Source organism: Rhagoletis zephyria, unplaced genomic scaffold (genome assembly GCF_001687245.7).
Source record: "Rhagoletis zephyria isolate East Lansing unplaced genomic scaffold, Rhagoletis_zephyria_1.1 Rzeph_scaffold_00542, whole genome shotgun sequence".
Classification (NCBI taxonomy): domain Eukaryota; kingdom Metazoa; phylum Arthropoda; class Insecta; order Diptera; family Tephritidae; genus Rhagoletis; species Rhagoletis zephyria.
In genome coordinates this window covers 148,712-174,601 of record NW_016157626.1, presented here as the reverse complement: position 1 = coordinate 174,601, position 25,890 = coordinate 148,712, and the positions used below count along the sequence as shown (strand labels likewise).

Below are 25,890 nucleotides of genomic sequence, written 5' to 3'. Positions count from 1 at the left end.
AATTTTTACAGCGTCTTTTATGTGTACTGGTTTCTATTTGAGTGTATTGAGAATCGGTCAGTCTGAAAAGGCCTTCTAGGGAAGACAATAGGTTTGTTCGTCGAAAATCTAGCGAAATTATCACTCAAGATATCAGGTAGTAAGAAAAAATGCTCCCAAATTCTCTATCATGTAGAGAAACTTGCAAATTTCTGTACGAACGTAAATTTGCAAGTTTTTCTGCCAGCTAGTGTCCACGGTTGCATTTCAAACCAAAGAAATTTAACGAACTTGTTTATTCAAATTATCGTCGACAAAAAATCCAACCATCATATGTTTTTCCTAATTGCAAATTCTTGTTGGCAAAATTTTTTCCGGCTCGAATTTGTAACTTCTCTCCAAGAAATAGTGTTTTTACTCGTGATTTATTTAAATAAAACATGTGAAATTTAGTTGAAACATTTTAGCCGTTTTTAGCCGGTTTTATTTGCCAATTTAGCCGGTTCGTCCAAAAAGTTCTGGCAACACTGATCAAAAGTTCATTTTTATTAGTGAGGTAGTCGCTTTGTTTCTCTTATCTCGCCATTTGACATTCATAATGGAAAAAACTCTCTATGTGAATGCCGAAGTTGCAGGTAGGGTTACCACTGAAAAACTTTCTTTCCTACCAAGCGCTGGTTCAAAACCCTACCGAAATGGCTTATTTCCTACCATTTAAGAAAACGGCGTTTGACGGCAGTAAATAAATTTTTTTGCTGGTTTTTATACTTAAAATAAGATATCCAGGTAAACAAAAAGATCAGAATAATAGCTGGTATATAGATATTAAAGTACATATTATACAGAGCACACAAAACAAAAAAAATGGCGTGAGCTTTTAATCAGACCCGCGTACCGGCATGTAATTCGACCCGCTGAACCCGAATCTGAAGTCCGTTTTGCTCTCAAAATTTTCGGATAAATTGCGAAAAACCGAAAAAATGACAAAATAAAGTTTTAATAAAGCCTTTGGAGTAAATGAAGCGAAAAATCGTAGCAGAAAAATAAAATTCCGACGTAGAATTTTTATACATAACTCATTTGCATACACATATTTATTGTGAAGTATATACAGTCAGCGTCAAAAATATGAATACCCTGACATTTTGACGACTTTCTTGTTTATATTTTCCATACCATTTTTTTTTTATTTTATTATAAAAATGTAATTAATTCTACAGCAAAAACCAGCAGAACCGATTTTTTTTATTTCATAGCTTATTTATATATATAAATATATATTTCAGGCTTTATTAAAACTATAAACTATGCGAACTTTTTGTAATTTTTTCGGTTTTTCGCAAAGCAGACGCCGTTTTTTGTGCTATGTATAATATGTACTTAAATATCTATATACTAACTATTATTCCGATCTTTTTGTTTACTTGGAAGATTAATAAAACTGCATACCCAGAACTTTTCTAAGAAATGGAGTTGAAAAGTTGAAAATTTTGAAAACAATTTTAAGGTAGTTCTTGAATTTTCCCGAGTTATATATGAAATTTAAAAAATTGATTCTGCTGGTTTTGCTGTTGAACTAACTATATTTTTATAAAAAAATAAACACTTGGTATGGAAAATATAAATAAAGAAACCTCTGGGTATTCATGTTTTTGACACTGACTGTATATGTACATAAATAAGTAAGGTAAAAATAAGCCTCACGGTTGGGCTTGCAAAATGTCCGGGTCTAGGAGCCGCCCGGCTGGGGGAAAACTCTGCGTGCTGCGGGTTTGCCATTAACTTCTTCGAGTTGCGGTTAAAAACTTTGAGATCCTCCGATTTACTGAAGAAGTTGTTTTCTTTTTAATTTTCGTGTATGATAAAAAATAACATATTCTGTAAACACGTACATTTGTTATGTAATATGCATTTGGATCGCCCTTCTAGTGCCATTTAAAATATTTCAAAAGCCTTTTCACTGTTGAATCTATTATCGATTCGCCACTGCATGTCAAAGAAAAACAACTGATCTATAAACCTGCCTTTACGTCCATCACTTCACTCACTTGATATCGCTTTAGATACCCAGTGGATACAACTATTTTTAGCGTATATGGAGTTCAGAGAATCGCCGAAGGTAATTGGTGAAATTCTGCCTATACCAGTAAGCAACGAGTTTTTTAAGGTATTTAGCAAACAGTTGGACCCATCCAAGAAACAGAATGAGGGTAAAATTGATTTTGTCCCACTTTTGGAAGCCTACACACAGTGCTGAACAAGTGACACACTACAACAAACCAGAGCTGTGTTCTGTATTATGAGCAAAGAAACCTACCAACATTTTAAGCGTCCTACCATCCTACCAATGAGCAAAAAACCTACCAATTTTGGTAGGAAAAGCCCAAAACGGCAACCCTGGTTGCAGGTAAAGAGAGTAGGAACGAAATAATTTTAAATAAATTTGGTAATTCATTCTAAGTATTTTTAAAAATGTTGCAATTTTTGATCTGTGGTTCTATTATTAATCTCAGTATGACCTTTTATTTTAAAGAATATTTCTTTCAATATTTTTACTTGAGGATAAAGCCCATCCATTGTAATATACATTTTTCCTTGCAAATTACTGAAATATATTAATATTTAGAACTAAAGGAATATAGTATTTTTGCGTAGTATATTTTTTCCAACAGTATAGTCCGAAAAAATAGTACAATACTTTATATTATAGTACGGTTGGCAAGCCTACATCTAACACCTAAATCTGCCAAGCCGGCTCCTAAGTGCAAAAGGCTCCTGGGAGCCACTTTGCCTATCTCTGGTCTAGATAATCATTAATTTATAAACTTTAAAAGATTGCACGAAAATCATACCGTGGATGAATTCGTTAATAGAACCGAAAATGTGTGATATTTTCATAAAATATTTTTCTAACAAATGGTATACTTGTTAGAAAAACCATCGATATTTACAGAAAAAACATCGATAGTGAGGGAAATTGGAAATTATCGATACTATTGGTTGTACCATCAATTGTTTTCCAGCTCTATTTTCTCGGGCCAGAGGGCAACAATTTGAGAAAAGAACAAACAACCCATCGAGAATGCTGACTAAAGAACACGCAAATTTCACAGAATAAATGCAACATTTATGCAGTTTTCGAGCATATAATTTGATCTCTTCGCGCGACTTTGCAAATATACTACGTAATTCTTAATTTTTCGATTTCCAGTTTCTCTTTATAAAACGAATTTTTCGAACGATGGTTAAATCACCCCTTAAATTGGGAGAATTTAGAACATTTATATGCCAGCTATTTCTCTTCTGCGTTAACTGACGCTAATTGGAATTGCCAAGTCCCTAACTAATTAAATACTTGCTTTGAAACGGCGCAGAATAAGAATTTTTAGCAGTTGAACGCAAGATAATATCGCACACCTAGATCTAAAGTGAGCTAACTCAAAATTCAGTTCGGGAAATATAGCTGCTTGTGGATCGCACAGATTTAACGCAATTAATACAAAAGCAGGAATAACAATAGTTTTTTAGTAAGTGTATATAATCAAGAAGAAAACAATATTTGCATTCATTGGAGGTAAGTCCAATGCTTTAATATATGCAAAAAAAAAAATCTTTATTTCGAGTTGATCGTACTTCAGATCTAGGGGTGTGATATGGAAGTTATTGTATTGAATATGACTCTTCATTGTTTTATTGCGACCCGTTTTACTTAAACGTACATAGATATCAAATGATATTTCCACATCCGGAAACTTTTAGTTTTATGGTTTACATGTGAAAAACTATCTACTCCTTCAAAACATGTTTTAAATATTTTTTTGAACTACTTCGACTTTGCAATCGTGATATTTGCAATAAATTTCGGGTTTGCGTGTTGCCTTTTTTTGATTTTCCAGTAAAATATTGTATTGTGGAAATACAATTTTTTGTTGACTTAACAACATTGTAATTTTCAATCTTAAACTAAAATCCAAAGCTTCCTATTATCTCTTAAAGCTTCGAAATCATTTTCATTTACAGTCCAGCTCTACCCTCTAACAAATCTTCGAATTGCTCTTGTGTAAGCAGGCGATATATGCCATCTTTGTTTAAGTAAAATACGGGATCTTTTATCCGACGGATATCGAAGGCTTCGCGCACAAGCTCCCTCTTTTTCAGCTTAAAAGTAGCGGTACGAGGAATATCGTTCATAAGCCTTATAAATAGAGGTCGTGCAAATGCTGGCAAACTGCCCCGAACTCCTGCCGATAGATGTTGCATGTCTACTTTGCGATCGGGATCAACTATAGCCGCCATTCCAGCTTTTCCCTCAACGTAAGGAACCTATGAGGAATTCGGTAAATATTCAATAGCAAAAATAAGCGTAGGATATACCTACATCTACACCGTATACGACGCAATCTTTTAAACCAACAACATTTGTTATGATCGCTTCCACTTCCTGTGTTGCAACATTTTCACCACGCCAACGGAATGTATCGCCCGTTCGGTCTTTGAAATAGAAATATCCCAGAATATCCTCAACCATCATATCTCCAGAGTTGAAATAAATGTCACCCTTACTAAACACATTTCGCAGCAATTTCTTCTCAGATGCCTCCTTATCAGCATACCCATTGAAAGCAGTCACCGCGCGCTTCGGATTCACCTTACCTATAAGCAATCCGGTTTCTCCGGATGGACAGCGTATGCAATACCCCGTAGAACTTCGGATAGGCTCACCCGTTTCTTCATCACATTTAATAATTTGTACAGGGTAAAAGTAACGTGCAATAAGTGGTATAAACCCTACAGCACCCACTTGATTCGTTACATTGGCTGAAAGTTATAAATGACAGAGAAAATGTGTTCTTAATATTTTTAATAAATACTCATGTTTACCGTTTACCTAAATTTGAGTTGCCCTCAGTCGACCCATAGACTTCGCCGATATGCGGAATATTAAATCTGGATACGAATTGCGACCAAATTTGCGGCCGCAGACCATTTCCGAACATTAAGCGAAGACGGTGTTCAGTGTCCTCTGGTTTCGGCGGGGTGGACAGCAGATAACGGCACAACTCGCCAATATACTGAGCCACTGTACAATCATACTTGATGCAATCCTTCCAAAAGTTCGACGCTGAAAACCTCTTACGCATGGAAATGGTACAGCCATTTACCAGACCATTTCCCACTCCAAGAATACCACCTGCACTATGATAAAGAGGCAATGGATTATATATCACATCGCTGGCTCTGAGTGCGAGCAAGTGGTAGATTCCGCTGGCCATAAATAAGTATCTACATACATGTATTCGAATGCATGTATAAATTAATGTACTAGTTCATTTTCTTCGTAGTTTGCTGTAAGAGGATATTTCACCTATGTACGTGCTAATTCACTTACCTTAAGTTATTTATTACCGCGGCCTTTGGTAAACCCGTTGTACCTGATGTATACACATATAGAAGCTTGTCTTTAGGGCTGCAAGCGGCAATGTACGAACGCAAGTCTTCAATAGGTTGCAATTGTAAGGCATTGTAAAGGTCAATTGCACCTGCATTCAATAAGAGCTATTATAATGTTTGTTGAACACCAAAACTCCTAAACTTACCGTTAATAAGGTGAAGGTTATCATTGTCTCGTTGATTTTCATCGCTGAATTGATACACTGGCATGGCTTTGATTTCAATATCATCAGTAATCTCTTCCAAGGCTTCGGTAAGTTCGGTACCTAATATAATGACGCGGGCCTTTGCCACTTTGATGGAATGTAGCAGTGAGTCACGCCGTAAATGAGAGTTTATCAACGCTGTGACTACACCAATCTTCGAGAGGCCGAGCCACAGACACACATACTCTGGTCTAGTTTCCATGATCAGTGCTACGCAATCACCCCGTTTTAATCCACGTGCTTTGAAGTATGAGCCAACTTTGTTCGTGTATTCCTCTACATGCTGAAAGCTTAACGATCGATTATCTATTACCAAGCAGGGCTTTTGCGGGTGCTTTTTCGCACGTTCTTGAAAAATGCGAGCTATCGTCCATTTTTTGCGTTCCATTAGCATTATGAAAATGGTCAATCTGACAAAGCGGTAGCCGGCTCTGAAAAAGGAAAATCGTAAATATGCGTGCAAGGGAATATGGAGAGAGGCAAGGTTCGTTACACTTACACAATATCGCGTTTAATAGTGTTCCCGTAGGCATAGACAATCGTTGGATTCCTAAGCATCAATGCCAAAGCAGCTCCTAGAAAGAGGCATCCTCTCGTACTATCTTTGAATAAGATGAATGCAAGCATTCCAGAGAGGATTATGGCAAGACGGGTAGAGTTACGTTGCCTAAAGTTCAGCTCCAACAAAACCTGCATGGCGGTATTCTGCAAATCTGAAATTAAACGCACAAGAAACACCCATATATGTAATGATTTATTTAGTACAATAGCAGTCTGTGTAGAGCAATTATTGCCAAAAAATCAAGAAGAGGAAATAAACGGTGAAACTAGATCCAGTCATATCCTTAACTTATTATTACTTCCTTCTCGAAATAACAAATTTTTTATTTCTTTGCAAGACAATTATGAATTCCAGCAACGTTTAAAGCAAAGGAGAGCGTAGTTGGGACATTCAGGCTTCCGTACACAGTTACGGTAGATGAGGTTTAATAAACCCCATTGCAAATCAATTACGTTTTTGTTATACAGTAGACATACACAAAATTATACCGAAATAAGCTCTAGTTGGTGCTACATACGTAGGCGGCTTTGGTGTAGTGGTTAGAAGTGCGCGAACTTCCGAGCGTATTTCTCATGAACGAACGAATAAGATCACCCAGGACGGCGTGCGAGAAAAAAAGTATTTTTTTTTGCAATGACGTCATTTTTTCGCCGCCATGTGAATGAAAAGGAACGAAACCATGTGTGTGAAACAACCGATTAAAAAGTCATCAATTATTTGTTTTTTTTCTCAAATGCAATTACAAATATACGGTTGCCGTGCTGGGTGATCTGTTTAGTTGGTTCATGCGTATTTCTGCCATTAAAACATTAAAAACAACTTCTCATAAAAATACAATCGCCATTCAAAGTTGACGTAAAGCTGTAGGGACCACTTTTGTGGCACAAAATCAATAGTGATGTGCTGAGTCGATACTTTTAAGTATTGATCGATACTCGGTAACGATTTAAAAAGTATCCAATACTTTCGATTCTCGTTACCTAAATGTTTATGCTTCCAATAAGAACGCACCAAAGCGGTTCAGGGGAGCCTGGCCTATAAAAATCCGAGTGAAACGTTTTTTGGTAGATGAATCGGACGATGTTATCTTTGTATGCCTGAAAGACGTCATCCGTCAACGAATTTTTCCTGAGTTTTAGATCTACGAAGGTGGAAACTGATAAAATGGTATTTTATTATTGCGATAAGGTCAAGAAGGCGGTGAAAGGGTTGTTTGCAATGGCAATATTTTCGATATGTGGATTCCACATTGTTCAGTATAAATTGATCAACTTTTGGTAAAACATCGTCTTATTTGTATTTGTAGAATTGTGAAACATATTCATACTCGAAATAAAGTCTATGCAGATTTTTTTACAGATCTTCTGTTAAAAATTATGTCAAAAAGCTGCCGAAGGTTTAATGTATGTATAGAATCTGTAGTGGGTACCGAAAAGTAAGTATTGGGTACCGAAATCCTTCTCAAGTATTGGGTACCGGCAAATCAGCACATCACTAAAACTCAAGGCGCACGCGACAACTCGGAGGAGAAGCTCGGCCAAACACTAACATATTGTGTAAGCGCCAATATATTATTAATTTTACACGTAGAGATTGAGGTGTTCACTTAAAACACCGATACCGCGGGTTCAAATACTGCCACATGCAATCCTAACGATAGTACAAATTTCTGCTCTTTAAAACCGAATTTATATCGGGAAGAATTTTAATCACATTATATTTGTAATGTGAGTTTATGACTCCCAAAAAACGTCGTTTTAAAACTATCCAGTAAAAAATATCAGTATCGAATAACAAAAGTATCAATATGGTATCGTATCGTATCCAAATTCGTGCCCCTAACTGCTATTGAAAATAATAAAAATAATTAAACACTGCTACAAACCTGGTGGCTTTTGTGAGATTTCAAACATTTTCAAGACGGTGCTTAAGGAGGCTAAGAGCAATGTGTATACCAAATTTGGTCGAGATCGGTCGAGTAGTTTTTGATATACGCAAATATCATATAAGTGGGTCGTGCCACGTCCGTTTTGCTAAAATTGTAAGATAAACCAATTTTTTGCTTAAGAGCCATTATATATATCATTGTTTAAAGTACAAAACCGCGTATCAACAAAATGCAAAATTGGGTATGTGAGGTTGCATAAATTATTTTCTAGACAGTAAAAACGCTCATATTTCAAAATGGTTCTCTTTTTATAAAGCAGTCGCATTTCTGGCTAGTATATTTCAGGATGAATGGATAAGAATTAAGCCAAGAGCTTGCGTGAGCGAATCAAATTTTTGGTATCAAATGTCAGTTACGCGGTTTTGCAGAATGACGATATGCGGTTTTGTACTTTAAACGACGATATGAATTTTTAGTAAATGTTGATGAGCTCCTTAGCCACTCTGTTCAAAAAATCTGAGTTTCCGGTGCACACACACACTTAAATTCAAGACCGTATTTTTGCTTAAATTTCTTAACTTCGACAATTTTTATACAATTGCATTATTTACATAGGTTAGGTACCACTTTATTCGAAAATAAATTTTCTTTTAGGTAAATACTGCATGTTTGGCAACTTTCTTAGAAATTTTTTTAAATTAAATTTTTTGATTTAACCGATGAAAAATCTTAACAAGGTAAGTCTTCTTACCCATTATTTTAAAAGTCTAGATATGCTCTTTTTAAATCATGTTCAGTTTTTAAATTCGGATGAAAAATAGTTAAATTGTTAATAGGTAAGTGCATCCTTAAAAAAAGAAAAAAGCTGAGGGTTCAGGAACTATATGGAACTTATTTTTGTTTCGGGTGCAGCGTACCTAACCTATGTAAATAATGCAATTGTATAAAAATTGTCGAAGTTAAGAAATTTAAGCAAAAATACGGTCTTGAATTTATATGTGTGTGTGCACCGGAAACTCAGATTTTTTGAACAGAGTTGCTAAGGAGCTCATCAACATTTACTAAAAATTCATATCGTCGTTTAAAGTACAAAACAGCGTATCGTCATTCTGCAAAACCGCGTACTGACATTGGCTGCCAAAAATTGGATTTGCTCACACAAGACCTTGGCTCAATCCTTATCCATTCGTCCTGAAATATACTAGCCAGAAATGTGATTTCTTTAAAAAAAAAAGAGAGCCATTTTGAAATATGAGTGTTTTTACTCTGTAAAAAATTATTTATGCAACCTCACATACGCGGTTTTGCATTTTCTTGAAGCGCGGTTTTGCACTTTGTTGATACGCGGTTTTGTACTTTAAACGACGATATGTATGTATACTACGTGAAGGCATATTTATATTAATAACATCAGATTTTCACAGTTCATTTACTTAATTATAAAAAAATGAGAAGCCAAATGAAAGGGCTTGGCTATCGGATGTGCAATAATGTTTTATTCTTTCGTAGAAGGTTGCCATTTGTACGAGAACTTAGAAAAAGTGAGTTGTTAAATGAAAGGACTTTGCCTCCAGATGTGCAATAAGGTTTAATTTTTGTGAATACAGTTGCCGACTGTCTAAAAAATTATAAGCTCCACTCCGTTTGTTGCATTGAAATCATAAGAGGTCAAATGAAAGGGCTTTTTGCAATAAGGTTTTTCTTTTAAAAGAGGGTTGCCACCTGATTTCTCCAAATGCATATACATATGTACTTATGTACACAATCATATGAAGCCGGCTAGTAATAAATATAAATTAGGGATGCAGAAAAAATATCGATGCATCGGAAACATCAATGTTTGCTATTCGATGCATCGAATAAAACCGATGTTTTGGACCTTCCGATATACATATATCGATATATAGATGTATTTTTTTCGATGCATCGACTTTTGTGTGCAATGTACACTGTACATATTAAAATTATTTTGTATGCTTCCAAACTCTTTGCTGTAGTAATTTTATTATATGTGGAGATTTCACTATTTATGCGCTATTAGAATATACATTCTATTAATAATATGCAAAATGTATGAGTTATTTGCACTAATAAATTGCTAATTTATTAGTATAAACGTTTAGTGCCAAACAATCATCTACAAAATGATATTAATTGATATCATATTGACACTGTAAAATCCTTTGGAAATTTGGCAGACTTTAAACAGCAATTTTCAAAATTCTTTCACATAGCTTATAAACATAGTGAAATTACATGGTGAAATAATATAAAGTGATGTACTCTTCCGCCGCTGTGGGTTCAAACCCTGGTCAAAGCAACATCGCAAAAAATTTATAAAAAAGGGTTTTTCTTAACAGCGGTCTTCCCTCGGCAGGCAATGGAAAACCTACGAGTGTATTTGTGAAATGAAAAACAGCTTCTCATAAAAATACAATCGCCGTTCGGAGTCGGCGAAAACCGTAGGTGCCTCCGCTTTGTGTGACAACATCAAAGGTGCACGCCACAAATCGGAGGAGAAACTCGGCCAAACACTAACATATGTGTAAGCGCCAATGTATTACTATTATTATGTACTCTTATTTCAAAGAAAAAAGTTTGTTATTTTCGCTTTTTTCAATTCTGGCATTGACCTTTGGTTTTGTTGCACACCTCTGCCCGATTTCGCTTTAAGTCCTCATCCTGAGGGACTGAAAACATCAGTACTGCAACGTTATTTGTGCTTTGCAGCGAAAAATTTGAACAAGCGGCAATAATTTCTTGACATTTTTTTTTTATTTTTTTATCAAAAAACTTCATAAGTTATCACTCAAAAGGTGTCAAATGAAAGAAAAAATTATGATAATAAATTACCAAATAAGTGTACCGAAATATAATCTCTTCTCTAGCTGGCACACTTTATATTATTTTACTATGCTTATTGTCGCCACTTCAGCACTTTCCGAAAACTGTTTTCGAAAGATTCTCAAAAGAACAAAAAAACTGAGATTTGTAACTATTTAATCAATAAATACATTTCACCGTGAGGTAATACTTAAACATTTATCGAAGCTCCGAGTGTTTCATTTTCTTGTTGTATATTTGTAATTGAAAGAAACTGTTGGTATTTTCATTCGATGCGTCGAAAATATCGATGTTTTTATACGATATATCGATATGAATCGATGCTATATTTTAATGCATCAAATGGATAAAAACATCGACGTTTTTTTTACTTGCATCCCTAATATAAATAGACTGCTCAAAACTATGCCAGAAGTTGACTTGGCGCCTAAAGCGAAGCGAGAAATAGTAGTGTCAAATGTAAACGACAAATGAAAAGAGGCGCTGTCATTTCATTATGTTTTAAATCCGTAAGACCGTAATGAGATATCGTTGTTACAAGTTGTAATTTTATTCTCAATAGAAATGTTCTAATAAAAATCGTTTGTATATTGAATTCGCCCAAATTTGAATTTCGCATTCCCCGATTCCCCTTAGAAATTCAAATTCCACCAAAATCGGGAATGTCTCTCCCGGTTGGCATCACTGCTTGGCATCCATACCGAAACGTAAGACGCATTCTACATCAAAATATAGGCCCATCATTAAATTTGATGGCATTTTTTTAATCTTTGTTTCCTAATTTTCACTCTCACAGCCCCACTCAGAAACATTCATTAAATTAGCTCTAACGGACACTTAATTAATGATCGTTAAATCTGTTAATTAATGTTTCCTCTCAGAGTTAAAAGTTATGAGTTAAGTATGGCCCCAGTTGCGGCTAGTGGTGGCAAAAAAATCGAATAATCAATTAATTGGTTAACTGATTAATCGAAAGCATTATATTATTAATTACAATTAATCGTAGGAAATTAACCGATTATTCGGCCGTTTCGATTGAGATCGAGAATAAATAAAAACCATTTCATAAGTTGTAAAAATTGACTGTTTTATTGGAGGATACATTTCTTGTAAAATATTGGAAACTTACGCTGTGATTCGGTGCGTAAACAATCGAGAAAACTATGAAGATAATAAAAAAAGTTGAAAAGTAGTATACCAATACATCCGATGTCAAAATTATAAGCCCATACCACATTTTAAGAATTAAACTTTTTGTTATTTAATTTGAGTAATTTTTATAAAAATGAGTGAATCTTTTAACAAACGCGTATGAATCCAAGTTCAACCTTTGTGTAATATTCAAAAAATTCAACTACTTAACTTTTGTAAAAATTTCGAGCTTTTCAATTAGATTCCTTAGAAAGATTTGGAGTATGCAGTTCTGTAGCCCATACAATATTATTTAGTATAATAAAATGCATTTTTTTTTTTGCTGGCGGTGTTGTACATTTTCTCCCATAAAAAATGTTTTCAACGATTTTATATGAAAAAAGATGAGCAACATCTTTAACTAAAAAAGTTGCCAAAAATCAACAGTGCGTTCTAGATGGCCTAGGGCGCCAATTTTGTGATTACGTAATTTTGATGCTTACATTTTTGCGTGAGTCAAGGAGTAAATTTTTGGTGGTTTCTTTTCGATGATTTTGAAAATTAATCTCTTAATCATTCGATTGTTAGAAACATATTTTGCTTTGTAGATTTTATTGTTTTATAAAAGAAACTAATTTTTTTATTTCATTTAATTTTTTATAAACTGTGTCTAAAAGACAAACAAACCCCTTACAAGGCCAATTCTGGCACCTGTCTTTCAACTCGCCACAGTCTTTCGAAAAACAAAAGTCTTTCTTTCCGGCAACTGCCATGAAATCTCTTTTATGTTTTTCTTTTGCTCGAAAAATTATTTACGCGAAATTACGCAAAAAAGAACAGAAAATCAAAATATTAAGAAAATCTCAAATTATATTATGTGCGAAAAGATCCAAGGCAAATAACTTCAGGTGAATAATCCATGACACTTGAAGCGCAGTTAAGCACGATCTATCTTATGGGATCTGTGTGGTAACAAAAACTCACCACCACATGCCCGTGACGTAGACGTTGCTTCTCTCTCTTAAGAGAAATTTCTATCAACAGCAAACTTGCTATGTTTCTACGTACTTCTACGCTACATACACGTTCGTTGGTAACCGCGCTCTTAGGGCCAGTTTTTCAGTGCACGGCCGTGGTTTAAACTCAGTTTAAACGCGCGATGTGGCTGGTTTAAACTAAGATTAGCCAATCGGATGTCAGCCAGCTGTTCAATTTAAACTCAGTTTACTAAATCTAAATTTAAACTGGCACTGAAAAACTGGCCCTTAGAGAATTGATTACAGTTGAAAAAAAAAACAATTGCGATTCTAGTATTTCTTCGGAAATATACCATTCGTACTGTGGGGGGTTGAGCAAGTGATGTGAAATTTTGCATTTATGACTTTTAGTATTCCCTCTTTAAGCCAAACAGGTTCTTTTTATCAACTGTCACCATGACTTTTTTCCACCTGCCTCCATATAGTCGAAACACTGTGAGCCGCGCCCTCAGAACTGAAAAAATCGAAAATAAGGAGACCGTGCGCCGGAGCTTTGAAGTTTTCCATAAGAATTTTTTTCGCAGAATTGCTAAATAATCGTTCAAAATAAATATTGTGTAATCGAATAAAAATAGTACCCTGCAGAAAACTTCACGCTAAAAAACAAATCGTGGTACAAAGCTCAATAACACTATTGAAATAAATATTAATACGCCACAATAAAAATTGACAAATGGATAGTTTGGGATGAGCCTGCCAGGGTTGCCACTGACGAAAAAAAATATTTACCATCCACTTGAAAAAATCTACCAAATCTGGGAAATATCTACCAATAACTTTTTTATAATTATTTTAATAAAAACTATAGTTTTGTTATTTTTTTATTTATTTTAATTAAAACTATAGTTTTTTTTCTTTTAGTTATTTCAAAAAGAATTCAAATTGTTTTTAAGAACTTTTTATTTGAATAGTTATACGGTATTTGAGTCATATTATTGGCATATTCTCAGTTTCCTTCAACTAAAAGCGGAAGTGATGAAACTAAAGGGAACAATAAAACTGCATTATTTGAAAAACTTCAACTCGAGTTATTATAGACAAATACAGTGACCCAAAAACGTGATTTTTGTTTAATATTCGCAATATTTTTCGAATAATAATTTTTTATTGCTTTAACTAAATCCACAAAAATCGAGGATTCTTATATATTATTTCTCTAAGGTGTTTTTTGGTTAGTCTCCCTTTTTATACTTTTCTATGTAAGCAATTCCACTAATGAGGTGTAATTTGAAAAGTCAGAGGTCCCATGAGTGGTTATTAGGTGATATTAATGGTCATACCTCCTCTAAAGTTAAGAAAGTTGTAATTTTATTTTTGATTTTAATTTACCATTGTTAAGCCACACTAAAGGTATTATGTACTGAAGCACTATTGTGACAGCAACATCGCAGCATCGCATACACCGCATACGACAGTAGTTGCACAAGGTTTGGAACTCTAATTTTCTGGTTTTTTGTTGTAGAATTAACCATATTTTTATAAAAAATTATCGAAAAATAAAATATTAAAAAAATAGTTGCCCGTATTGTAAAAAATTCGCTGTACCTAAACTTTATTGACTGACTGTATATGTTTTTATACTTGTTTAAATTCTTGATGTTCAATTTATGGTTCAATGAATTTGTTTGTTATCAAAAAGAAAATTTTTGATTATTCAATAATAAACTTTCAACATATAAAACTTAAAATTTAAACCATATATATTTACTCTTTAAAATATCATATAAATGATATACCCTCAACTCAGGACTCTCATATATCAGTCAGTTTGTAATATGTTTTTATATACCTAATAAGTATAAGTTCTGATGTACTATAAATCTCATTCACGCTTTGTAATATATGTATAAAAAATAAGGGGTATATAAGAATAATTTTGTTTACTATTTCAGCGAACTATTAGAACAGTCTGCTTTTATCTATGGCTACAAAGCTGGATGAGTTTACTAAGTATTTCTGTCTGCGCAGTCTGCGCATGGGCCCGCTTGTATACAATATATAGAAAAATTACAAAAATTTTCGTATAAATTTCGAATTTTTTACTCTGAATTTTTAGAACAATTTAAGGTATGGAGTTTTAAAGCAAATACTATTTGGGTATAGCCGACAATGTGCTGCTTAAAATTCCCGTTGATTTTATTTTTANGAATTTTTAGAACAATTTAAGGTATGGAGTTTTAAAGCAAATACTATTTAGGTATAGCCGACAATGTGCTGCTTAAAATTCCCGTTGATTTTATTTTTATTTTTTTCCATTGATAAAAAATGGCGTTGATTTAATTTTTTTGCGAACAATCATAGTGTAATTACATACCTGTAAATTTTATCTTTACATTTAAATAATCATTTAAAATATTTAGGCAATCAAAAGCTCCTCGGGATTCCAGTAAAATTAGTTTTGAATGGAGCGCGATATGTTCGCCTTATATCGATATACATTTATACGTATGTATGCAATTATATAAAAAGTGTGCAAAAAAAATTTATAATATATTTAAAGATAACTATGAAAAATAAATCGGGAACGGAAAGTTCATCAAAAATCTACTAAAATGAGAAAAAATTTACCTTTTTACCAACCCAAATTTTGTTGACCAATTTTGGTAACAATTTACGAAAGTGGCAAGCCTGGAGCGTGCCCTAAAAACTGTGCAATGAATCTATTTCATGTATGGAATTAACAATAACAACCACGCTGTCAAGCTTAAAGGTCTGATTATGCATACTTCGCATAACTTCGCACAACCATTGGTACCAGTGCAATAAAAATGCAACTTAAGAAAATGTGAAGCAAAATCTAAACTCAACAAATCGCTAAGTTTCTCATAGCTCTGCTAATTTGTGGGTATGTTTCTAAGGTTGTAATAGCTCTGCTAATTTATAGGAAACGGAATACATACAAAATACATACAAAGTACATACCAAATTACAGTTTGAAGTTTATTCGAAGGTGTGCGAAGTTATGCGAAGTATGCATAAATAGTGGCGAATCAGCTGCACTTGATAGTAGTAGGTTGAATAAGGAAAATGGATTAGCAACTAAAGCTTGCGGGGTGTACATTGCTCAGTGGTTAGCGCTTCTGACTTTGCACTTCGATGACGTGGGTTCGATGCCTGCGNACATACAAAATACATACAAAGTACATACCAAATTACAGTTTGAAGTTTATTCGAAGGTGTGCGAAGTTATGCGAAGTATGCATAAATAGTGGCGAATCAGCTGCACTTGATAGTAGTAGGTTGAATAAGGAAAATGGATTAGCAACTAAAGCTTGCGGGGTGTACATTGCTCAGTGGTTAGCGCTTCTGACTTTGCACTTCGATGACGTGGGTTCGATGCCTGCGAAAAGTCTAGAAAAAAAGAAGTCTGATGAGGAGATGTGGTGATCTCCGAAATAGCTGCTAGAACTTCTACCGCTTAAGCAATGTTGGTTTTCCATTTTTCCTAACAAACAAATCGTGGTACAAAGCTCAATGACACTATTGAAAGGCAATAAAATTATGCTGCCTATTTAACTTTAAAGTTTTACATACCACTTTTTCGTAATCGTTAATCTCATCTATTATTTCCAAATATTGCTTATTTTATGTGTTCGTAACTACATTGCCTAGTTTTGAAAAAAGTTTGAAAAATTTTAGGGTTAAATTTTTATCATAATTCTATTATTGGATGATTTCTAAAAGAAACTATTCTGTTCGATCAAAAAACATTTATTTGTAACGATTTTGTAGCAATTAAACGAACAAATGCATTTCCCCATAACTATAAAATATGTATGTACTAGCAGACCCGGCGAACTTCGTCCCGCCCAATATTTAATTTTTTTTTTTTGAAACTTTTTGGTCCAACATTTTCTCCCAACAATTCACGTTTACGATTTTCATTGACACATTAATCTGCTAAGATTATGATTTGGTGGAAATTTGCCGCTTTAAATAACCTAACGAAAGTGTTACATATGTCCGTAAGGAAGTTCCTGAAATTTCTGAAAATTCTCCAATTGTGCAGCATTTCATAGCACGGCTAATCGCATAACGAAATAAATTTTAAGAACTTTTTCGTCTTCACTCCCTGGCGGCAACAATGATCCGACTCTCTATTTAATCTGTCCTAGAAGCTTTATAGTATAGTTGGTGGCAATTGGGTGCGTATCATTGTTCTACAGAAATGCAATACGTATTTCAGACGAAATACCTTAAAAGCTTAAACGCATAATAATCGTAAAACTGGAGAGTTCCATATACTCAATGGTGTAACATCTGACATTTACAGCACACCTGATATTCACGGCACCTTCTCTCACTTGGCGATTTTTAGTAATACTCGACTCCAGCACCAGCTGGCATCACTTTTTTGCATTAGCATTGCTCTTACCGTTACTAATACATATTTTAAATATTATTAATTATGAATAACAGGCTAACCTAATATTCGCGGCTGGCGTTTTGGTACGCGCGCCGTCGAATTTGTTTTTTTGTGTCACCCGAAATTTGCTTGTGTGCGTTTGCATTTGATTTCATTGAAAGAAACGTCAAACCAAAATCTCACGCAGAACAAAAATTGAAAATTGAGTTAGCTTCATACGCACGCCGTTCAATTTCGGTTGGTCCCATACAAGTTGTATGTGCATGAGAAATTTTTGATAGTAAATTGGCGGCGTACGTGAATATTAGGTTAGCCAATAAGATTTTTAGTAATAACTCAACTACAGCGCCAACTGGCGGGTTGAATTGTGAAACTTAACCATCCAGAGACGCACTCAAACATACTTAAAAAATTTCGTTAAAATCCGGACACCCGTTTAGGAGGATTTCACTCACAAACACACCTACAGAAGAATTATAAATACATTCAAAGATAGCTTAAAGTCGATACGTTTGTAGGCCCCCCTTTCAAACAGCCCCATTTTTCGCCATGATAATGGGCTTAATTTTATATCCATACATATCTTCATACGAAGTTCCAGTACTGTACAATTAACACTTTTAGAGATATGCAGTATGAAAAACTCGGTTTGTATGGGAGGTGCCACGCCCCTTCCTACATCGAAATTTTTTAGCCTATAACCATCCTTGGGACATGTGCGGTAGGTGTTCGAAATTTCTAAAAAATCGTTTCAGCCGTTCTCGAGCTTTGCGTCCAAAAAAAAAAAAACGGCTTTCAAATTATATATATTATTACTAGCAGACCCAGCGAACTTCGTCCCGCCCAAAATAAATTTTTTTGTATTGAAACATTTTGGCCCAACATTTTCACCAACAGTTCACGTTCAAGATTTTTAGTGACGCATTTATCTTCTAATATTACGATTTGGTGGTTGTCAGAAGGCATATTTCCATTGCCATCTTAAATAACCTAGCAAAACTGTATATGCATACAAAGATACCTCTTAGAAATAAAATAGTAACAAAAAATTTCGAGTACTCTACCATAAACACTTCAAGAGAAATATATACAGTATAAGAAATCCGGTTTGTATGAGAGGTGCCACGCCCCTTTTTCGAATAGCCCCAATGTTTCTTCATCACTATGCGATTGATTTTATATATCTCTTTACCAAATTCCAGTACGCTATAATGAACACTTCCAGAGATATGCAGTGTGAAAGATTCGGTTTGTATGGGAGGTCCCCTTTTTCCAATAGCCCCAATTTTTTTCATGACTATGCGATGGAGTTTACAAATACAGTATATTTTGCTTAGCTGCCCATCCTTCTTTGCACGAAAAACTTGTGCACTTAACCGAAAAAAGCACTTAAGCGAATTTACTTTACTACTTCAATGAGGAAGGTATCCGAATCCCTATGAAACCAAATAATGGAGGAGCACTTACCACGTAGAAATTACTGCGAGCGAAATTTTTACCGAATGGTATCTAATTATCTATATAACTACATTAATTGATAGCCATTTTCGTTGTTCTGCGAGATGAGCAAAATAAATAAAAGCTTGTAAAATTAGGTAATTGTAGGGCCAGTGCAGGTAAACCTAATACTTTCTTTGATAGTTAATAATAGTTGCACAATTTTTAAGGCAGGTATCGCCAATGTGCAGGTATGTTGAATGCACCTATCGGAGGAGTTTCCTTATAAATGTTAAAAATAATGCCGCTAATGCGCATTTAAGGGTAGGTATCTTAAATGTGCACTTAAGCATAAAGGCAGCAAAGCAAAATATACTGTATGTCTTGTACATACCAAGTTCCAGTACAATTTCCCTTTTTTCCAATAGCCCCAATTTTTTTTATGACTATGCGATTGAGTTTATATGTCTTGTACATACTAAGTTCCAGTACTCTACCACGAACATTTCCAGAGATATGCAATATGAAAAATTAGGTTTGAATGGGAGTTGTCACGCACCCTTTTCCAATAACCTCAATTCTTATCCGTGAGTATGCGATGGGTTTATCTACATACCATGTTCGAGTAATCTACCATGAACACTTCCAGAGATATGTAGTATAAACAATTCGGTTTGTGTGGGAGGTGCCACGCCCCCTTTTCCAATAACGACAATTTTTTCCGTGAGTATGCGACTGTTTTCATATGTCTCCATACCATGTTCGAGTACTCTTCCATGAATATTTCCAGAGATATGCAATATGAAATATTCGGCTTTTTTTGGGGTATGAAATTTACATCCGATTTTCATACCTACCAAATATACACAAAAAATGTCATAAAGATCTGTAAAGCCGTTTCGGAGGAGTCCGACCACAAACACCGTGACACGAGATTTTTATATATTAGAAAGATTAAGAATTATAGATTGTATATGTACATATGTATGCATATGGAAAATTTCAAAGCCCGGGCGGCACGATTAAATATTAACCGATTTCAAAATTAGAAAATGCGGATATCTTTATTTTCCATATTCTATAATTATCGCGGGTGGCAGCAAGACAATTCCAAAAAATTGATTTTCCTGTGTATTTTTGGACTGCCGTAATGTACACGTATGTTAGTTAACAAGTACTGCGCCGGTTACCTTCTTATTATATGGTTTGGCAAGTTTGTCAAGCTCGTCTTCTTCAACAAATTTATATTCAAAACACACTGCGCACTGAAGCGTCAACTTCAATTGATGCCAAAGGCAACACTGTTAGTATATACATACACACCTACATAGATTCCCAGATACATATCGCTTATTTACTTCAATAGTAGCCGTGTTTTTTTACAGCATATACATCTACGCTTAACGTGTAAAACACAAGCATCGACAATTACCATTTGAAAACAAATAATTTTGATTTCATCGACAACTATTCATAAGTTCAAATAAAGTTTATCGCTTACAGCTCCATACAAATTTTAAGCGCAGATAATTACATACATATGGGCAAATCTAAAAATCAGGAACACTTTCAAAACAAATAAATTTTTTTAATTTGTGGGCACAGCTCTGTTTTATTTATGATGCTTTTCGTAATTTTTTAACAAATCAATAAACAAAGGGGTAAATGATTTTCACCAAGTGCTTCAAGAGTTAGGCGAGGAATAAACATTTAGATCGCTGAAATAGAAAACAAAAGAATGCTGGCTTCAAATTACGCTGTTCAAGTTGTAAATTTTGAGCAAAGATTTTGAAAGTTGAACTCACTTAATTGAGACATGCTAAATTCAATGGCTTCCCCCGTTTTTCCATATTGGCTCCGGTTTTCGAGATAACGGTACTTGAAAATTTTATTAAATTTTAACTATTTTATAAATAACGCCCTCAGTTTTGAAGTTATTTTACTAAAATTTTGCACATAGCGGTTTATTAATATTACCTTAATAATTCCTTAAATTATCGAAATATGTTCACTTTAACATAAAGCGCCAATACAGCTGATTACTCAGATATGTTAGTCCGGGAGCCAGCGACAGATTTTTGCGACCAATTTAAGTTTAGCTCATATTCATTTCAATGCATCGTACAATGCTCCTATAAAGCCTGGTAACGTTCCGCTGCGTCACCACGGGTGGGTTGGCCTACAACAGCCACCCACGCAAACAAAAAAAAAATATAAAAATTAATTATTTCAGTTTTGCTAGAAATAATTTGAATAATAGAGTGTGTAGTAAAGACCAAGAAAACAATGTTCAGCTGGCTGTATGGGGGTGGGAAAACATTCAGCTGAGGCAGTGAAGGTATAACACAGAAAGCAAGTACATATATGACCGCCGCTCTCAGGGCACGCTTAACTTTAATATGTCAACTGAACTCTTCCCGCCCGCATACAGTCAGATAAACGTTTTTTTTTTTGGTTTAAAGTGATATGTGAACTATCATATTATCAATTTTCACCTGAACTGAAAGAATGTATCTAAAGTTACACATATTTACTCATGCAACTTTCGTACAAGTGACGTGCATATTAATAAATGAAGAAGTATATCAATGAAAATTTTTATTTGACGTACACAATATTATACATAGCATATAAACATAAATAAATTTAGGTTTCTTCCTCGCCTTGGTCTGCGGACGAGCTTGTAGCGTCGTCATCCGAATCACTATCAGAATCGCTTCGGAAATCTCATCATCTCATCATCAGTTTGATCGATATATGTTTCCGTCAATCAAATCCAATGCCGGCCGCTGTGGTGTAGTGGTAAGCAGTGCGCGCTTTCACTCATCAGCAACTGGGTTCAAGCATTGACCAGCAACTTCGCAAAAAAATATAGAAAAAAGGATTTTTCTTAACAGCGGTCGTCCCTCGGCAGGCAATGGCAAACCTCCGAGTTTATTTCTGCCATGAAAAACAGCTTCTCATAAAAATACAATCGCCATTCGGAGTTGGCGTAAAACTGTGGGCCCTTCCGCTTTGTGTGACGCCACAAGTCGGAGGAGAAGCTCGGCCAAATATTAACATATGTGTAAGCGCCAATCCAATTTTAGCATCAGAGGGTCTGAGCAAGTACGACCGACCGACTTCACAGGCGAGTTGAAAAATGCCAACTTCAAAGAGGCTTTTGTTAAGTTTTTTGTTGACCAGGGCAGAGGATTACATGGTGCCGTATATAAATAATAAACCTATTTATGTATGTAAACGCTGAGCCTTGCCATAAGTATATAGTCAGAGATGGTATAATAATCCGAAGTATAGAGTATTAACTTATTAAGTCGGCGGCAGTGGTGTAGTGGTAAGCAGGGCGCGCTTCCACTCCGCAACACCTGGGTTCAAGCCCTGGTCAAAGCACCATCGCAAAAATAAATAGAAAAACAAAATTTTCTTAACAGCGGTCGTCCCTCGGCAGGCAATGGCAAACCTCCGAGTGTATTTCTGCCATGACAACCAGCTTCTCATAAAAATACAATCGCCGTTCGGAGTCGGCGTAAAACTTTAGGTCCCTCCGCTTTGTGTGACAACATCAAGGCGCATGCCACAAATCGGAGGAGAAGTCGGCCAAACACTAACATATGTGTAAGCGCCAATCTATTATTATTATTATAGAGTATTAACTGACCTATTCTAGTCACGAAGAGGCAGACACTAATGGCCTTATTCATAAAAAATAAAGTAGCTTTATAAAAGGTTTATAAATTGAAAAATGTATGAAAACGTCAATTTATAAAGCTCTTTAAACTTTTTACTTTATTTTTTATGAATAAGGCCATAAGATTATTTACCACATTTGTGAATTACAAAGTGATACTTATGTTATCATGCGGTGTTCCGACACTGATATTTTAGTCATGTTCGCCAATATGAGCAATATAGACAAGAATATTAATATATCGAAGCAAGTTCGTGGTTGCATGAGTAAATACGTGTAACTTTAGATACATTCTTTCAGTTCAGGTGAAAATTTGGTTATATGATAGTTCACATATCACTTTAAACCAGTGATTCCCAAAGTGGTCCGGGTGGACCCCAGGGGTCCACGGTGACGTGAATAAAATATGGGGGTCCATGAGTTGTAAATGGGGGTCCACGAAAATTTATCTGCTTTTGATGTAAAGAACCAAAAGGGTTGCTTGATAGCCCCTTAATTTACTTGAAATTTTTTTGAGTGGTGTATAGTGCTCTTGACGCACTACTGCACTTACCGTCACTTTGTGTTTTTATACGTGCGGAAGCCTTAAAGGCCACCTGCAGACCAGAAAGAACCGGACGCTGGTATGACAATGAGTGAGGCGCGGCGAAAATTGCTGGCGGCAGAGATTTAAGCACTTGTGTCATTTCAATGCTACAGGATAGTACGCCACCACTACCTTTGTTGAACAGATTCTATAATGTTGCGTTCCCTGAGACTAAACTCTGGTTTGTTTCCATCGCTGAGACCGGACTTAAACATTGTCGAATCTTCACTGATGGCTCAAAAACTGACTCTGGGTCATGATCTGGGGTCTTTTACGAGGTTAATGGAGATAAGCTTCACTTTTCTGTAGGGGAATATGCTTCGGTCCTACAGGCTGAGATAAGTGCAATACTGAAAGCCATGGACTACGTGGTGGAACATAGATGGAGGGGAAGGAGTTTACTGCAGTGACCACCAAGATGCACTTAAGGCTGGAGGTGTCAAACTACCGATTTTTTCAACAATTTCAGATTTTTGCTTAAACGAAAGGAATTTCCTCGCAGACATGATAACACTTAAAAATTATTTAAATGCTAAATTTATTAGCACACAAAAAATAAAAAAAAACACATAAAACCGCGCACATTCACCCACAAGCGGTTGGAACTCGACAAGCACCAAATTAACGTTAGCATCAAATAGTAGCAGCTTTTCTAGTAATAAACATAAGGGAATAACCGCTTTCATTTCCGTTTAAATTTGGTATTTTTTTTGTCAATTTATGCTTGCTGTTGCTTTTAAAATTTTGTTCACTATTTAGAGGCTTTCGATTGTTCCCTATCTAGAGTACTCTGTGTAAATATTTCCGTGTTCACTATATCGAGGTGTTCACTATAGCGGGCATTCGCTATATAGAGACATGACTGTATATAATTAGTGAGATACTTTCTTCAAGGCATGGAATTTTACCTTCGAAAATGCCTTCTCTATAGGGTTTAATATAGGGGAGCGTGCTGGCAAAAATTTCGGTAAGCATCCATTATTATCTACCATATTTCTTATTTCTTTGAAGTTATTAATTCTGCTTTTAACCAGACCCACGTATCGACATGTAATTCGACCCGTTGAACCCGAATCTTAGGTCCGTTGGACTTCTACGCTCTCAAAATTTCGAATACATTGCGATAAACCGAAGAATGGCAAAAAATTCGCATATTTTATAGTTTTAACAAAGCCTTCGGACGTGAAAAAGCGTAGCAGAAAATAAAATTCCGACGTAGAATTTTTACACATCACTCGTTTGCTCATACTTATTTATTATGATTTATATATATATATGTACATAAATAAGTAAGGTAACAAGGTCCGGTTTTACGAGCCGCCGGGCTGGGGANTTATATATATATATGTACATAAATAAGTAAGGTAACAAGGTCCGGTTTTAGGAGCCGCCGGGCTGGGGCAAAATCTGCGCGCTGCGGGTTTGCCATTAATTTGTTCCTGTTGCGGATAAAAGCTGTGCGATCCTCCGATATACTGGAAATATGTATGACTAACAATAAGTTGTTTTTTTTCGTGTATGATAAAACGTTACATATTCTGTAAACACTTATATTTGTTGTGTAGTATGCCATTTAAAATATTTTAATAACCTTGTCATTGTTGAATTATCGATTCGCCACTGCATTTCAAAGAAAAATATTTGATTTATAAATCTGCCTTTACGTCCATCAATTCAATCACTTGATATCCCTTTAGATACCCAGCGGATACAACTTTTTGTAGCGTATACGGAGCTTAGAGAATCGCCGAAGGTAATTAGTGAAATTCTGCCTATGCCAGTAAGCAACGAGTTAAAACGGCAACCCTGAGCATATCAAAGACATACAATTTGAAGACTGTCGAAAAATTAGATGTCGCCGCGCCAGAACAAGTTAAATATTGCGCCTAAATATATGCACTATTTACATACGCTACAGCGGAAATGGAAGACACGCCATTTTTATACCGGAGCGCACTTGTGCACAAGGGTATTATAACTTTGTTCACATAGCGGTTGTTTGTAACAGGCAAAACGAATCGAGATAGATATAGACAAATGTATACATAAATGATCAGAATGAAAAGAGAAATCGATTAAGCGGTGACTGTCTGTCCGTCCGACCGTCCGTCCGTCCGTCTGTCCGTCTGTGCACACGATAACTCGAGAAAAATTTAGATATCTTAACGAAACTTGGTACGTAGTTTTGGGCATAGGACGGACGGTATTGAAAATGGGCGAAATCGGACAATAACCACGCCTACCTCCCATATAACGGTAATTTTCAGAAATACGAAAAGTGCGATATTTTAGTAACTACTGAAGATAATTCACTCAAAATTGATATTTACAATGAGTTTTAGACGAAAAATAAGAATATTAAAAAATTTTGGCAAATGGGCGTAGCCACGCCTACTTATGGTTACATGTGTATATCTTGGTAACCGCTGCACCAATTTCTTCCAAACTTGGCACAGTTGTTGGTCCTGCTACAACATACCAAATGGCCGAAAATTTTTAAAATCGGACAATAACCACGCCCACATCCCATATAACGGTAATTTAGAAAAATACGAAATCCTCGATAAATCAGTAAATATTGAAGCTAATATATTCACATNTATTGCGCCTAAATATATGCACTATTTACATACGCTACAGCGGAAATGGAAGACACGCCATTTTTATACCGGAGCGCACTTGTGCACAAGGGTATTATAACTTTGTTCACATAAC

General features: G+C 35.2%; 1 protein-coding gene across 2 annotated transcripts in view; it reads right to left on the bottom strand.

Annotated features, from left to right (window-relative positions):
* Positions 1–2,656: 2,656 nt before the first annotated feature.
* Positions 2,657–25,890, bottom strand: part of Fatp3 (Fatty acid transport protein 3) — a 41,746-nt gene continuing 18,512 nt past the window's right edge. For both annotated transcript variants that reach the window (XM_017612444.1, XM_017612445.1), the window contains exons 2-7: positions 6,136–6,349; positions 5,577–6,067; positions 5,369–5,519; positions 4,868–5,262; positions 4,358–4,797; positions 2,657–4,302 (exon numbers count right to left, since the gene is read on the bottom strand). In XM_017612444.1, the coding sequence (XP_017467933.1) occupies positions 3,994–4,302; positions 4,358–4,797; positions 4,868–5,262; positions 5,369–5,519; positions 5,577–6,067; positions 6,136–6,332 (1,983 nt within the window). In that variant the 5' untranslated portion in view covers positions 6,333–6,349 and the 3' untranslated portion in view covers positions 2,657–3,993. The remainder of the gene's footprint in view (positions 4,303–4,357; positions 4,798–4,867; positions 5,263–5,368; positions 5,520–5,576; positions 6,068–6,135; positions 6,350–25,890) is intronic.